At 37.8% G+C, this 14,572-nt stretch overlaps 1 protein-coding gene across 2 annotated transcripts in view; it reads right to left on the reverse strand.

The window, feature by feature from the left end:
* The window catches only part of IQCK (IQ motif containing K), a 67,305-nt gene that overhangs the window by 22,469 nt on the left and 30,264 nt on the right, over nucleotides 1-14,572 (reverse strand). Inside the window, exon 9 of one of the 2 annotated variants that reach the window (XM_074598539.1) lies at nucleotides 1,171-2,659. The exons of the other annotated variant lie outside the window; for it this stretch is intronic. Coding sequence (XP_074454640.1) covers nucleotides 2,598-2,659 — 62 coding nt within the window. The 3' untranslated portion in view covers nucleotides 1,171-2,597. Of the gene's footprint in view, nucleotides 1-1,170; nucleotides 2,660-14,572 lie in introns of those variants that run through there. 2 annotated transcript variants of the gene reach the window in all.

Consider the following 14,572-nt stretch of genomic DNA (forward strand, 5'->3'; position numbering starts at 1 on the left):
TGGTTCTCTTAAGAAACGTTTTTTTTCTTTTTCTAGATGTGACTGAATTGATAAATAGAGTTCCCAATCCTGCTCTTGATGAAGTTGTTTGGAATTTGAGTCCTTATGCAAAGATACGGCCAGATCCTCCAAACTGCTACTCACATGACTGGTCTCATTGGGTTAGTCATGTGGGCTATTCACAAACCTAAAAATTAGCAGGATTGGGTTTAATTTGTGGTGGTGAAGGTGTGGCAATAGATTAGGAGGGTCTTTATTTTCCAACTTTATACAATTACTAATAAGCAACTCTTTTTTTGTAAGTCACTAGTCTGTGATGTAAAACGCCCCAGATAAAACTGTAATTGAAGAAAGGCGCCTTTATGTTAACTTCTTTTTTGTTACAGTAAACAAATTGTTTACTTTTGCCTTTTATGAAAATTATCTAGAATGTAGAGCATCTGTGAACAACGTAATAAGTAAGCACAAGCCTTTCGCAGTTCAGTTAATTATAATTAGCTTTTATACTATAAAAGCTACTGTGTTGTCCCTTGCTGGTTATGTGCGCATGGCGTTCCCATGCAGAAAAATGAGATCGTAAAGCATCTGAAAAAACTATTACCAAAACGAGATTTATAAAAACTGACTTTTGATCAATGGCTGGAAAAAAGTTGAAAGCCATACTTTACAGATCCTGTCCTGCTTTCAGGTGTGTTGAGGGTGTTTTGACACTTGCCAGAAAATATGTAGCTTCTTCAGAAGAACACTCTCAATACATACAGTTGTTTCGATAAACAAGGTACATGAAGTACTATAGAAGTAGATGTTTCTGGTTTTAGTTTAAATCTAAACACAGGCATCTTGGTTGGCTTTGTTTGAACTTGATGCCTTGGGTCTAACCAAAGGCCATGCAAAAGGGAGCATTGTAGCTTTTATAATAAAACAATTGGACTATTCTACCAACTTACAGGAATACAAAGCAGGTGCTTTTTATTAATTGATGAGAGCTAAAGCTCATTTTTGATAGATAATATATATTTATTAAATGTATTAATGTGTGTTTTATAACGTACCCTTTTTTCCGCTGATTGTTGCGTACTGGTATCTTATTAAGTACATCTTTAAAGGATTTTCAAGACAATCAATGTGTACCATGATGACTGTACATAAGTATACAAAACTACAAAGGTTGTAAAGCATGGGCAAATGTTTTATTTTCAAAATGCTGTTCTTAACAAGAATAAAGGCTTTACTATTTACTTACAATGTTTGCGTTAACTTGATGTTAAAATCCACTTAAAATTTTTCCATTACAGTAAGCTAATGGTGCTACAGACAGCATTGTCCTGTGGTGATACCGTGGGTGCAACTCTGCAATAGGAGTTGAATTAAAGGAAACCGGCTCCTAGAGTTCAGGGCCACATTCCCACATTTACTCTTAGCTCTGGCACCTATCAAACACAGGGGGAGCCAGTCTAGGAGCTGAGCAGCCAAACTCTTAACACAAGTGATACTTTTTTTTCTTTTTCCAGCTGGCTCAGCAGTTCCCTGTACTGGCTCAATTGCTAGTGCTTGTGAAAAGGAGGGGAATGACATCACACAGCTGGGGTTGAAGAATGCAGGTTGAGAGCTTTCTCTTCAAATGTTTTGGTTTTCCTGATCTGGTGCAACAACCAGTATCACCAAGGAGAAAATAAAAGAGGGGTGGGTACTGGTATAAGAGCGAAGACAAAGTCTGTGTGAGTGATGGAAGAAATCCATGTTGAACCACAGCGAGAGCTAGAGAGTATCTGCGTTTTATCGTGCTTTCATTCAAAATGACTAGACCTTGGTTTGACTTGTATGGAATTAGTAGTAGAACTGCAAATATATTCTCTAATTGTGAAATTATAAAGGCCTAAATAGGACTATGCTCGACAAGACTGAACTAAAAAATATAATGAGGGCTCTCTAGCAGGGGGCCCAATCTGATTTTTATTCTGCTTGCACCTCACATAAGTAAGTACACATACAGAAGATCACTGAAAATGCTATCACTGTGATCTTAATTTTACATTTTCTCAGCACATGTGCTAAGTGGTAACAAAAGGGCCTTTGACTTTTTTCCCCTGCAGAAATGCAGAGCAACCCTATCTCTCATCGCCTTCAGTTGGAATTGCAGAGGCACAGCATTTCTGAAAATTAGCCCATTATGAACAGAGCTTGGATTTGTGTAAATTGTCACAGTTCTGCAAAAGTCAGTGAAGCTACTCCAGTTTATACTAAATGAAGATTTTTTACCTTAGTTCTAACATTTGCCTATATGGGTGTAACCCCATTTATTTCATCCAGAGTTTTGTCCTTATCAGAAAAGCTTGCAAGTGAGCATTCAAAAACACAAGATAAACACAGACTCAAAATTTTTGGCTAAATGTGCACAATTCCATCTGTTTTAACAGAATTGTGCTCACTTACAGTAGGACTGAATTTTATCTTGGCATGCTGGGTCCTTACATAATCTCCCTTTGATTTACAACACCTCACATGTAACACTAAAACTGTAATGCTACAAGTGTTTCTAAATCGGCACCACAAAGTTTAGTCCATGAGTTCTGTGTTTTTTGATATTGGTGAGAAAACTAAAATTGAGATGTTGAATGACTTTGAATATGTTCTTCTGAGTCTTCCAATTTGCTTCCCACTGCAACCATACAAAATAAAACATTAAATACTTATCTTTTCAAAAAATCCACAGAAACAAAAAAGCAAACATCCCTACTTCCACAGCAAATATTCTGCCGTCCAAGAAATAAATAGAAATCCCCCACCCAACCCAAAAGACATATTTCTTCTATGCATGGCATTTTTTTGTTTTGACACAGCTTGAGCACTCAGATAGCTGTACGCAGTTCCCAGTGCCATCTGTGGGAGTTGTGCGTGTCTAGCTGAGGGCAGAGTTGTTCGCTAGTGAGAAGTTACTGGGTTGTTAAAAAAAAAATGAAAGCAGTTCTTTGAGGTTTGTGCTTTGAAGAATTTTCAATTAAAAGTCAGTGATGAAGTCATACAGTTCACCTAGTACACAAATATATTTTTGTCATTTAAGACAACAAGCAAGGTCAATAAAGAATAGTTTTGCTATGTCTCAGTGGAAAGAAGAATGTTATCCACGTGATAGCAAAGGGTCTGCCAAATGGAAAAAATCAGTCAAACAAAGAGCACAGGGTTGCTTGCTGGAGTAAACAATTCTAAATGAACAAAAGCTCTACATAAAAGTAAAATGTCCCACCCCCTAGTGAAAGCTGTTTTCAAAGCTCTGTATTCTTTCAGAGTGCTGTAATACAGATTAACCTAATGTTTTTCTTCTGCTGATACAACAGTCTGGTTCCTCAGTCTACTTCTGTGATTTCAGCTGTCATATTCAGTTCTCAATATTTTCATATTTTACAAACTGCCTTTTAATTTATAAAAATAAAAATCTCTTTTTCTACTCTCTACACTTCAGAAGATTCATCTGTACTGTACACTTTTCACATCAAGCAAGGCTGTTGGGAGATTTATATATAAAAGTTGTGCTGGAGGCAAAAAAGGCCAAATAAGCCCAAAAGATCCCCTTCTGTACATACAGTTTCATGAGAGCTGAAACTGAGCCTTCCAAGGCACGCAACTGAAAACCACCAAACAAAATCCTTTCGGTACGTACCCAGAATACCCATGGGCTGCAACAGGCCCATGTGCTAATTTAAGGTGTTACCAAGCTGGAAGATCTCGGCTCATAGAAAACATACAGGAAAAGGGATGTATCGTGGTGAGGAACACAGACAATACCTTAGAAACCCAAAATATGGCTGCAGTGGCAGGACATGCCCGATGTTCTACAATGGCCAAGGCAATCTGTACCCAGTGCCTTGCTAGCAGGAGACCCTTTTGGATTTTAGGGGTTTTGTTTGTACAGCGGCTAACGAGCAAAAATCAGAGTGGATTAAATGTCCCACGTGACTATGAATGTCCCATATACAAAGTACTATTGCATTGAATTTTATCTAATATTCCTTGATGTGATGAGGCTGGCCTTTGCAAATACTTCATAAAAATTGCAACAATTTCAAAAACCCCAGGGCTCACACCCACTGCTTCACATTAAAATGAGCAGGTGTTTTAGGTAGCTGCTAGCAGTGCTTTTAGTCAGGAGCATCCATGTCTTATCATAACCTGTGTTACTTAAGCAGAACAATTTCAAATCACATCACACTAACCAGGAAGCACAGGTTGTCAGTATGAATCTGGATTTCAGGCAGTTATTTAAATAGTTTTCGACACATACTTACTTCCTATGCAGATAGGAAAGTAAGATGTCCTCAGGATTCACATAAACTGGAAAGATGGGGAAAGAAGCTGCCTGGCTAAGTCTTTTACTAGAAATTTCCATTGGAAAAATTTACTTTTCAGGCTGTGACACCTCAAACTGAACTAACTTACTAAAATATTGTGGAACGCCTAAGGAAGATGTTTAGTTCATATATTAGCATAGCTCACGTGAAGTTTAGGACAACTTATACTAGCTGACAATTCAGCCCATTTCTTTCAGACAACATATATCTAGAAGCAATGAACAGTGTAAATATCAGTACGAACAACTAGCTTACAAACATTCGTATGATGAATTTTAACCACTTCAGTCTTGAGATTCCTATAATTCGTTCAACAGAGCAAGAGAAAGACCCATTTCTATTTTCAGTTGCATTTAAAAAAAACCAAAAACAAGTTGAACTTTAACAGCACAGTTCCTATTTTATCCCTCTGGCAGATTCCTGCCGTTGCAGAACTGTGGTTCTAATGCAATAGAGACCATCTCTTTTCTTTACAGAGATTTCCTGTGTGCTGGGGAAAGGCGTATGGACATAACCGGGCAGAACAAACTGCCTGAGGATGCCAGTTACGCAGTGGCAATTGCAACTGTGCACTACTGCCAGCCTCAGGGCAGTGGCAAGAAAACCATTCTCACAGGAGGCTGGATTCAGCTCCCATGAAAATTACGAACACTTTATAACTCCCGAGATGTTTGTGTGACAGAATATGTGAAAATTATCTCCAGAGAATGCATAATCACTAATTTAAGGAGGTGCAACATAAGATCTAAACAAAAGTAAAACATCATGATCGTTGGTAGCATGATGACAGCTCCTGTTTTAAGTCCTAAGACATAGAGCAACTGAGACCTTTAAGTGCTACGACAGTGTTCAGTTAAAAAAAAAACACCTCACATCTCACTTATTTCCAGTATTATGATTTCTATCTGTATGGGTCATATGGTTTCTGCCGTCAGGAAAGATGAATTTGTTAGCACAATGCTTTAGCCTCATTACTCTTTAATACAGAGCAAGCCTCATTAAACTACGTTTTATTCACGTGCATGTTCTAAGTCATAGGACACTAAATGCATAGGACCTGTTGGAGCAAGTCCAGAGGGCCATGGAGATGATCCGAGGAGCAGCTCTGCTGTGAGGACAGGCTGAGAGAGTTAGGGGTGTTCAGCCTGGAGAAGAGAAGGCTCCGGGGAGACCTTAGAGCCCCTTCCAGTACCTAAAGGGGCTACAGGAGAGATGGGGAGGGACTCGTTATCAGGGACTGGAGCGATAGGACAAGGGGGAACAGTTTTAAACTGAAAGAGGGGACATTTAGATTAGATATTAGGAAAAAAAATTTCACTGTGAGGGTGGTGAGACACTGGCCCAGGTTGCCCAGGGAGGTGTGGCTGCCCCATCCCTGGAGGTGTTCAAGGTCAGGGTGGATGGAGCTTTGAGCAACCTGGTCGAGTGGGAGGCGTCCCTGCCCAGTGCAGCGGGGTGGGACTGGATGATCTTTGAGGTCCCTTCCAACCCAAACCATTCTATGATAACCATCACTGCAATAATAAGCACTAGTGGAGACGGTGATTAGTTTCCTTGGAAGTGAGGTGGGGGTTGCTCTGAAGAGGTTAGCACAACTGTTAACTGTTATTTTTGACTTGCTACTCCTACTATAATAAATTTATCTATTCATTTGTCTGCCACATTCCTTGGAAATGCAGCTCATTTGACACAGTTAATCATGTATGTGTTGCAATGTTGCGGCACAGATGATGGCTCAAGGAAGCGCTGGCTTTGAATGTATTTGGATTTACTGTTTTGGTCAGCTCCTGGGAGTGGAATACTCAAAAATCTGCAAAACTCCTATTACACATCTGAGGATTGGCCGTTGTCCTATTTATATATGCATTAAGTTCAAACATCTTTACCATCTATTTTGGGTAACAGAGGCAATTTTCCCTCATCTTAATGCACCAATACAGAATCGGGGCTGCCGTTCTGGTTTGAGACTTGGTTGTTTCAGCATACCAGCGAACAAACTATGACCTACTTTATACACCACTGTATAATACAGTTTGTGACAGCAGGTTATGAAAGGTTTATACACCCACACTCTTTATTTTGTTTAAATCAAAAGAACTATGAGAATTACATTTAGTAATTTAAACAGTTGAAAACAGTAATGAAAAATACCATAGACTCAGACTATAAGAAGATGAAAATCCATTAAAGAAAATCTATTGGAATAACTTATTAGCAGGGGCTTAGAGTAAAATATATATATAGAAAGGAGTTTCACCCTAGCCTCCCAATGAAATGCCAAAGAAGCCTGAACATGAAATTGGAGCCACCAGCAATCTGTCTGAAATAAGACCTGACTTTTAAAGAGACAGTTCTTTATAAAGTGTGTATAATTTTAGCCTCTTATTATTGGAAGTCAACATGTATGCAATTATTAGTGAAACCTTTAACTTCAGGAAATCCTCAGTCACTAGCAACAGGAAAATGATGTATGGAAAAAAGATATGTTAAATAAACAAACAAAAAGTAAACTAGAAATTATGCGCATAGACGTGCCTGCTATCCATGAATCTGAAATGGAACTGTCAGAGGATCACTCATCAGAAGGGGCTCCTGCAAAATGGATATATAAGAGTGACAGGACAAAGCTAATTCTCCAAATCAGCAGTGGAGTTTGTGAAATGCTTAGTCTTGCCTCCATGAATTTACACAACAAACAATTTCAGGGCATATTTTAGATTCACTTAGGACTAGATTAGGGAAGCAAGAGCTGACATAAAGGAGACACCCAAACAGCAACATCCAGTCATGGAGATGGGAAAACAGGGCTGAAAGGTCTCTAGAATTTGTTTGTGCGAGGCACCATGCTTTGCTAGTATTTTGATGGAAAGATTAAGAATTCATTTGGCTATATCTGGGTGGCATTTCTACAATTCAAGGTGTACAAAGAGAAAAGAAATATTGGAAGAGACGAGCATTAGCCTAGATGAACAACTGACATGATCATCTGCGTTTAGGAGAGAACAAACTACCCAGAATTAGATATACTGGAGACTGTATTGCTACTAATTATCCAAGTGTCCTCCAAATCATTCAGTCACCAGAGGTTCATGAAGGGACTGCCACAGAAACACAACAGTTTAGAGAAGATGACACTGGACTGAAAGAAAAATCCAGAATGAAGGCAACCAGCGCATCTTCAATGCGTCTGATTAATGCAGTTTTTTCCATGTAAATAGTCAAGATAGAAAAAGTAGTTAGTGAAAATAGAAAGAACGGCCCAGAAATGGAGAGAAATAATTTTGGAGTGTCAGGTCCCCAGCAAAAAGCATTTTGGGATTTACAGGCAGAAAACCTGAATGCCAGATTTGCCAGGCAGCTTCATGAAAACTGCACTTACGCCCGTTAGCACCTCTTATTTTGGAAATGTTTCCTCCTTGCAAAATATGAAATTGCCAAATTTAAACTCTTACACAGACTAAAACAAATGATCAGGTAAAAAAAAAAAAGTTACATCGAAAAAGACATGCAAAGTGACTAAGAGCGCAGCCGGGGTTTAAAGGGAAGTCTGGGGCAATTAGCTCCTACATTCTGCAGTCTGTCACCCACTCCTTTGCTAATCGCTGAATCATGTTTTAAGACTCCATTGACAGTTCGTGGTCTTTCTTTCTCTGCCTTCCCCCTCCCCGCCCCCCCCCCCAGTGTTTTTTTTTTAACCAAAAGAGTCTCAAGTCTAGTTTTGCTGCAGGACTATTTTGAGGTTTTACTTTTTAACTGGTGGCAGCCTTATTCTCCAGGCTTTTAATGCATCTCATAGTTATGAACAGAAATTTTCATTTCGCATATCTAAATGACTAACAAAAACCACCAACCGAAATGTCAATAAAAATGCTCCCAATTTTTTCACTGTTACTTGCAAAACCCATGAAGAATTTCTCCTCTCCTTTGAAACAGAAAAACAAACAAAAAAAAATTTACGTTTATATAACCGCAGAAAACCCCACCAAATTGCAATTGTCTTTTCCCATTACAAATCATTATTAACAACTGCAGAGTGATGGGTAAAAATACAGCTTTGGTGCTGGAGGATTCGTTCAGACTTGTGCAAGCATATAGACTGCTGTGCCTGTCTACGCACAGTTCAGAAGATCACGTATTTTGTAGCTTATCTATCTAAATTATCATCTTTCCTTCCCCCCCCCAAACATTCCCAACGTAGTTCCAGAAATTAAATGTTACTGTAATCTTTGTAACTTTTCAAAGATGTCTGAGTCTGGGGCGTGGACCAATAAAGCGGAATCTGCATCATGAGTCTTATGACTTTTATCACTACATTCTCAGCTGTTAGTGCCAAGATTAAACTTTCAGAAACATCTCAAGCATCTTGAATTAGGCTTGATGAAAACCACCACATACTCAGCTATCGGCACTGCTTTGTTCTTGGATTTTCTTTTTTTTTTTTAGAAAAAAAAGTAAATTTTAAGGTCTTTTGTGTAAATGAAACCTTATACATGTGCTTTTAAATCAAAAGCATTCACATATATGAATCCATTTTAAACCATTTCTTCTGCAGCACTTTTGTTTTCAGAAAGAAACAACCAACTACCTGTAAATACAGTATCGTTTAAAAAAAATAAAAGCAGAGTCAAACTATTTTAATTGCAGCGTTCTACTGACAGCAAGTAGCCTTCCACTTCAAACCTGTTTATACATCTCAGTTTGAAACAAAATAATTTGAGGAAATACCTTCAGCATGTCAGATCTTAACATATATGTGTATATATAGATGTCATATAATATAACATATATTAAAAGTGTAAAACCATGGAATATGGGGAGGTAGCCACTTACAAGAGCTCCATAATGAGATTAGTTAAAGAATTACAGCTACAGTAATAGGAGAGCAGATGAAATTAGAAAGAAATTATTTTGTTTAAAGTCTTCCTAACACACGACTACATTTCAACCCCCTTCAGTGAAAGTGAGGGGAAAAAAACAGAAAGAAAGAAACTCTCACATAAAACTGATGAATTCCTTACAGTTTACTGAGCTGAATTTTCCTAAGTAAACCACAGAGGTGTAGTCTTTAAGAAATCCATGAGCTATTCAGACCATGTCTTTCCTAATCCAGCATTATTACCTACATTTTAAATATTTTTTTAAGCCTAGTGTAAGACGTTCCATTTATATATATCCCATTTTCAGTATTTTGCTTGGGAAACTACTCAGTCCTGCAAACATGCATGTGATTGTAACTTCATTTATGGCCCCATTAATAAGGATCCATTAGAGCACATGACTATACTCATATGTTATTTGTTTATGGAATGAATTCCAAGAAGTTTCACAGTGTAGCCATTTTTTTCCTGGTACTGAATTTAACATTTTTCTCTTCCTCAATTCATTCTGCTTTGATGCGATATGATTATTTACTTTGATACGATTACATACAGCCATCCATCCAAAGCATGCAGACTGGACTCCCCCTGTTCAACTGAACTTGGTCAGCATATTTAGCTTTCAAATCCTTCCTCATAATTCAGGTGAAGACACATCACAGCTGTGTAAGGAGTGACTGACTGCATTTCCTCGCTTCTTGACAGTACGCGTCTGTTCCTGCTCTAGCGCTCCGAAAATATGCAGCCTGTTCTCCCCTTTATCTGCAATCTCATTCATATTTTCAAGGATTTTCCACTGACAGAACGCCTACATTTTGAGTTCCTCAGCATGTTGCTGGTTGCATCTTCCCAAGGGAAAAGATTCTTTCTATGAAGGAAGTATTTTTGAGATCTCTCAGTATAGGTGAGTAATAACTTCTACTGCCAAAGGAGAAATACAGCTTGAAAATTGAACGGAATGCAAAGGAATATTCCTGCCTGTATCTGGAAATCAGCCCCCTCACCTGCTGTGAAGATTACTTTCTGTCTCAGGTCAGTTTAACTAGATTTTCCACACACTCTGTACATTCAGTGTTACAGAAGTACTTTCCAAAGCCAAGGCTATGGTTGATCTGTAAGAACTGCTTGCTAATAGGGTCGCAATTGTTTTAGTCATAAAACCAGGAATATTTTTTTCTTTTACTGTTTTCCCTAAGAACAATGCTTTGTAAACATAAAATTTTACAAATTTTATGCAGGTAAGAAGAAGAAAAGAAAGCCCTTAGGAAATAAAATAGCTGAAAGTACTAGACAGTGTGCACAGAACCAATTGTCTTTCCAACAGCACACCAGCAGCGCAATAACCATTGTAACCGACAGTCTCAGTGGAGTGCTTTGTTCACATAAGTGATGAATGAAGATGTAAGTATTTTCATTAAAAAGGTCAAATATTTTCAAATCCCTTTCATTGTAGGACAGGTACATTTTCATTTCCAGTGATGTCTCATCAGTACTGCATCTGCATAACGCACTGCTCAGATGGGGTTTGTCCCCTGCATGGAGGCACAAATCAAATTAACCAGGTTGTTAACCAAAAAGCAAAGGCGTATTTCTTCTTGGAAACATTAGAGCAAAAACACGACTGGAGCTACGTGGGATAGCTAGAAAACAAGAAGATGCAGCGTATTACGTCCAGTTTCAAATGGCGACAGATACTGAAGAAATTGATGGTAATTGCACGCTGGGAACGGGAGTTCTCCTAAACAATCATCAGCCTCATGAAAGCAAAAGCAGGCCTTGCTATGTGTGTGTGTGCCACTGTGTCACATCCCGCTAAACGTGACCTTAAATAACATGCAGATAATTAAATCACCTATTTAAATGCATTTACATTAAAGTCATTTCAGCAAATTGGAATAATGAAATCAGAAAGGACATCATCTTCACAAGAAAAACCTCAAACCTCTAGCTCATCTGGTATTTATTCACATCCTATGGAGGTTGCATTTTTATTAGCCATATTTTCTGTAGAAGGTAATATTTTTTTAAAAAGTTCTCTAAAATATTCTGGAACAAATTTATCCCATCAGCTGTGCTATACTGGGGAGAATTATCTTTCTCCCTGCAAGTCTAAAGCTGTGAGCCACTAAACTGAGTCTTAAGCACTATGCTTCTCTCTACATTTTCAGTCTGAAAGTAGAAACTATTAAGAGTAAGGACTATCACACCTTAAATATAGATCATTTTGTGAAATGTAATGTGGAGCAGTACAGCAAACAAAATGTCAGTTAAGAATGCTGCAGCTTTATGATCCTAGGTAAAGGTGGAAAGAAACACACCTTTTTCTTTACACTCAAAAAGAAACTTTAGCAGCCATATGCATTAAAGAAGTCAACAGTTCTCCAGGATGCTATTAAACTGTAAAGTAATTTTCATGCAAAGTTTTCACACTGTCTATCCCAGAACACTTTTCAAAACTAGTAATAAATAGTATAAAAGACATAGTGAAAGAAGAATAAAGAATTATAAACAAAGGGGAAAAAAGAGACGCTGTAAATGTGCTGTGAAGCAGGGGGAGAACGCCTGGTTTACCTGAGGCTACATTACACCCTGCCCTACCAAACCCCGCAGACCTCCCACCCAGGGGGTGGTTTCACATGACACAGCAGGCACAGGACAGATGAGCTGATCTAAAAGCAAGCAGCCATCACAAATGGGCACTTTTCCTTCCCTCTATTACTGTTGCACCATTTCCCTTATATTGGATGTAAGGACTGTGTCATTACCAGGCAAGGCAGTTTATCGGGCTGATCCAGCCGAAAACTAACCCGAGGGGCAGCGGAAGAGAGCTGAAGGGCAGTCCTTTGTCAGCCCTGGCAGCTGAACCAACTCACCATGAGGCCGAAGCCGTGATTGCTCGAGCCAAGGAAAGGAAAGGATGGCAGAAACCTTGGCTGAGGAAAGGCAGCACTGCCTTTTTAATGGGGAAGTTGTTGGATCACCTCAGCTGCCCCACAGAAATCATACTTTTGGTCCCTACTTGAAAAAAAAAACAAAAAAAACCACCTCGAAGTGTTTTGTTCTGGTTACGTTCTAATGAAATCTAAAACTTCACTACTTGTTTCAATAATAACAAACATGTTTTAACACACTTTCTGAAACTAGAAAAATAAATTAAGAATGCCTTTGGATTTTTTGATTGCAATTGGTTTACATTTCTAACTTCCTCTTAGTATCCTTTTTTAAATATTGCAGTGGTCAAGATTATACAAACATACTTTCATGAAATTATACATCTTTGCCTGAAACATACCCATGAAATAAGGTATACATAGTGTTGTGCTGAAAGCCGCAACAGAGCAGAATCTGACTGTTAGCTCACATTATCTGAGTCTTTGGCTGATATTTTCATGGAAGGTATGTTGATCTTTCTAGTAGTGTCAGTAGAATCACATTACTGCTCGAGTCAGCATTTTCTAAAAGCTATTTGGCAGCTCACCATTCATCCCCTACAGTTAGATTCAACACTGTTTACAGCATCTAATAAACAGGGTTAGTCATACACAAATTTAAGAGATACTTCATTGTTATTCTTAATGTAGTTAACTTTGTAATAAATGGCTGTATCTATTTAAAAATGTTTTTCTTCTTTTTCTTTTGATCAAGAATCTTAATGCTTTATTTGTGACAGCAGAGTTCTTAGTAACAATAAATGCTTTGTCCTGCTTGATGCGAAGTGCTCAGTGGTTTAATTAAAGGGGATTAATTGAATTAACTGAATGAATTAACTCAGTTAAACCAAACGCACAGAAAGACCAGGTTAAGCAGTAGTTGCATTATGCTATTCATTATTACATGATGCTTACAATCCACTTCAGCACAACGTCAGCTGGGTTAGATTGAAACACTGGTAAAAGCAGTTTAAACTAACCTTCCTGACTTTACAGTGAAATCGAGCTTAACGACATTAATAAACAGCAGAATAATAACAGCAGAAATAAGAGCAGCTGGAGCACTACCAAAATTAATTATGGCATCACAGCTGAGATTGATAATGAAAACCCCTGGACAGTAACTCCTCAAACTAGTACAGCTGTTTCCAAATAGCCATCTGTCTGGGGCCCAAGGCTATTTTATGTATGGATACTCTTAAATTAACTTAGCAGGGCTCAGTTAAGGAATTACAGAAACAACGCGATAATCTTGAAAGCTAATGTGATATAAGCAATACGAACTTGCACTGGTTTAAGAAAAAAAATTGAAAAGGGGGAATTTTACAGTTTTCTTTGAAGTGGTGAAACAGCTGTGTGTCCTAGAGTCCTAAAATAATTGATTTGATGACAGGAAAGCTCCTGTGATTAAAAGTGATTAAAAGGAAATTTGTTTTTCCTTTTGAAACAATTGGCAAAGGCGGCAAAGGAAATCTTATCATTACATTACTCTCCAAAACAACGTAAATATAGTTTATAGAAAGATTGAATTTCTTCAGACACAGGCATTTTTTTAATCAATTCAACTGCCAAATGACACAGTCCACTCCACCCTTAGCCCCTACTTGTCTTAGTTGCAACATTTTGAAACTGGTTTCATCTTGTCTTCTGAAAATGCACTTGTAATTTTCACCGTTAAGATTTTACGTGCATGAAGACTGTAAACTATGATTGTATAATCATCTAATATCATATACATCCTTTTTCACAGTGGTATGTTGTAAACATATAGGTTTACTTAGAAATAAGTGGAAACGTATCCATTTGTAACTCTTACTGGTATTGTAGGCAATGGAACGTGTGAAAAAACATGCCTTGATGAGATGATGTAAATACTAACAAATTGAAAACAGAGTCCAAAACACAAACGTTAAACTGCAATCGTTTAAAATGAATTAGCAAGCCTGCTAGGTCAAATTCTGTCATCACCTACAGGAATGCTATTTTTCAACAATTAACACTGACAGAATTAAACATACAAAGAGGAGAATTTGTCTTTTATTTTTTAAATTTACAATGAGATGAATTTTATCATAGTAAATTTGAAGCCACTGGATTCAGATCTTTAATACCAGATCTATTTATGTCTTCTTTAAAAAAAAAATGCCCATTTTTTCCCCAAAGTAAACTCTTAATAAACCATAGTAAATAGGCTATGAAACCTTGGCTGCTCAGCTAAAGTTTTCTTTACATTTCAGTCAGGTCGTCTGGAAGACAACCTATTTCGCATGGACTTTATTTCTTATAATTTTTGTATACTGTTACTAGTTACTGTTTTGTTTAATCTTTTAGCTCTAAGCTGCTAAAGCCAAGAATTATACTTCACTTATGCATACAAACACCCCCTATATATACACACATATAAATGCAGTTTGTCCCT

Source organism: Larus michahellis, chromosome 8 (genome assembly GCF_964199755.1).
Source record: "Larus michahellis chromosome 8, bLarMic1.1, whole genome shotgun sequence".
NCBI classification, from domain to species: domain Eukaryota; kingdom Metazoa; phylum Chordata; class Aves; order Charadriiformes; family Laridae; genus Larus; species Larus michahellis.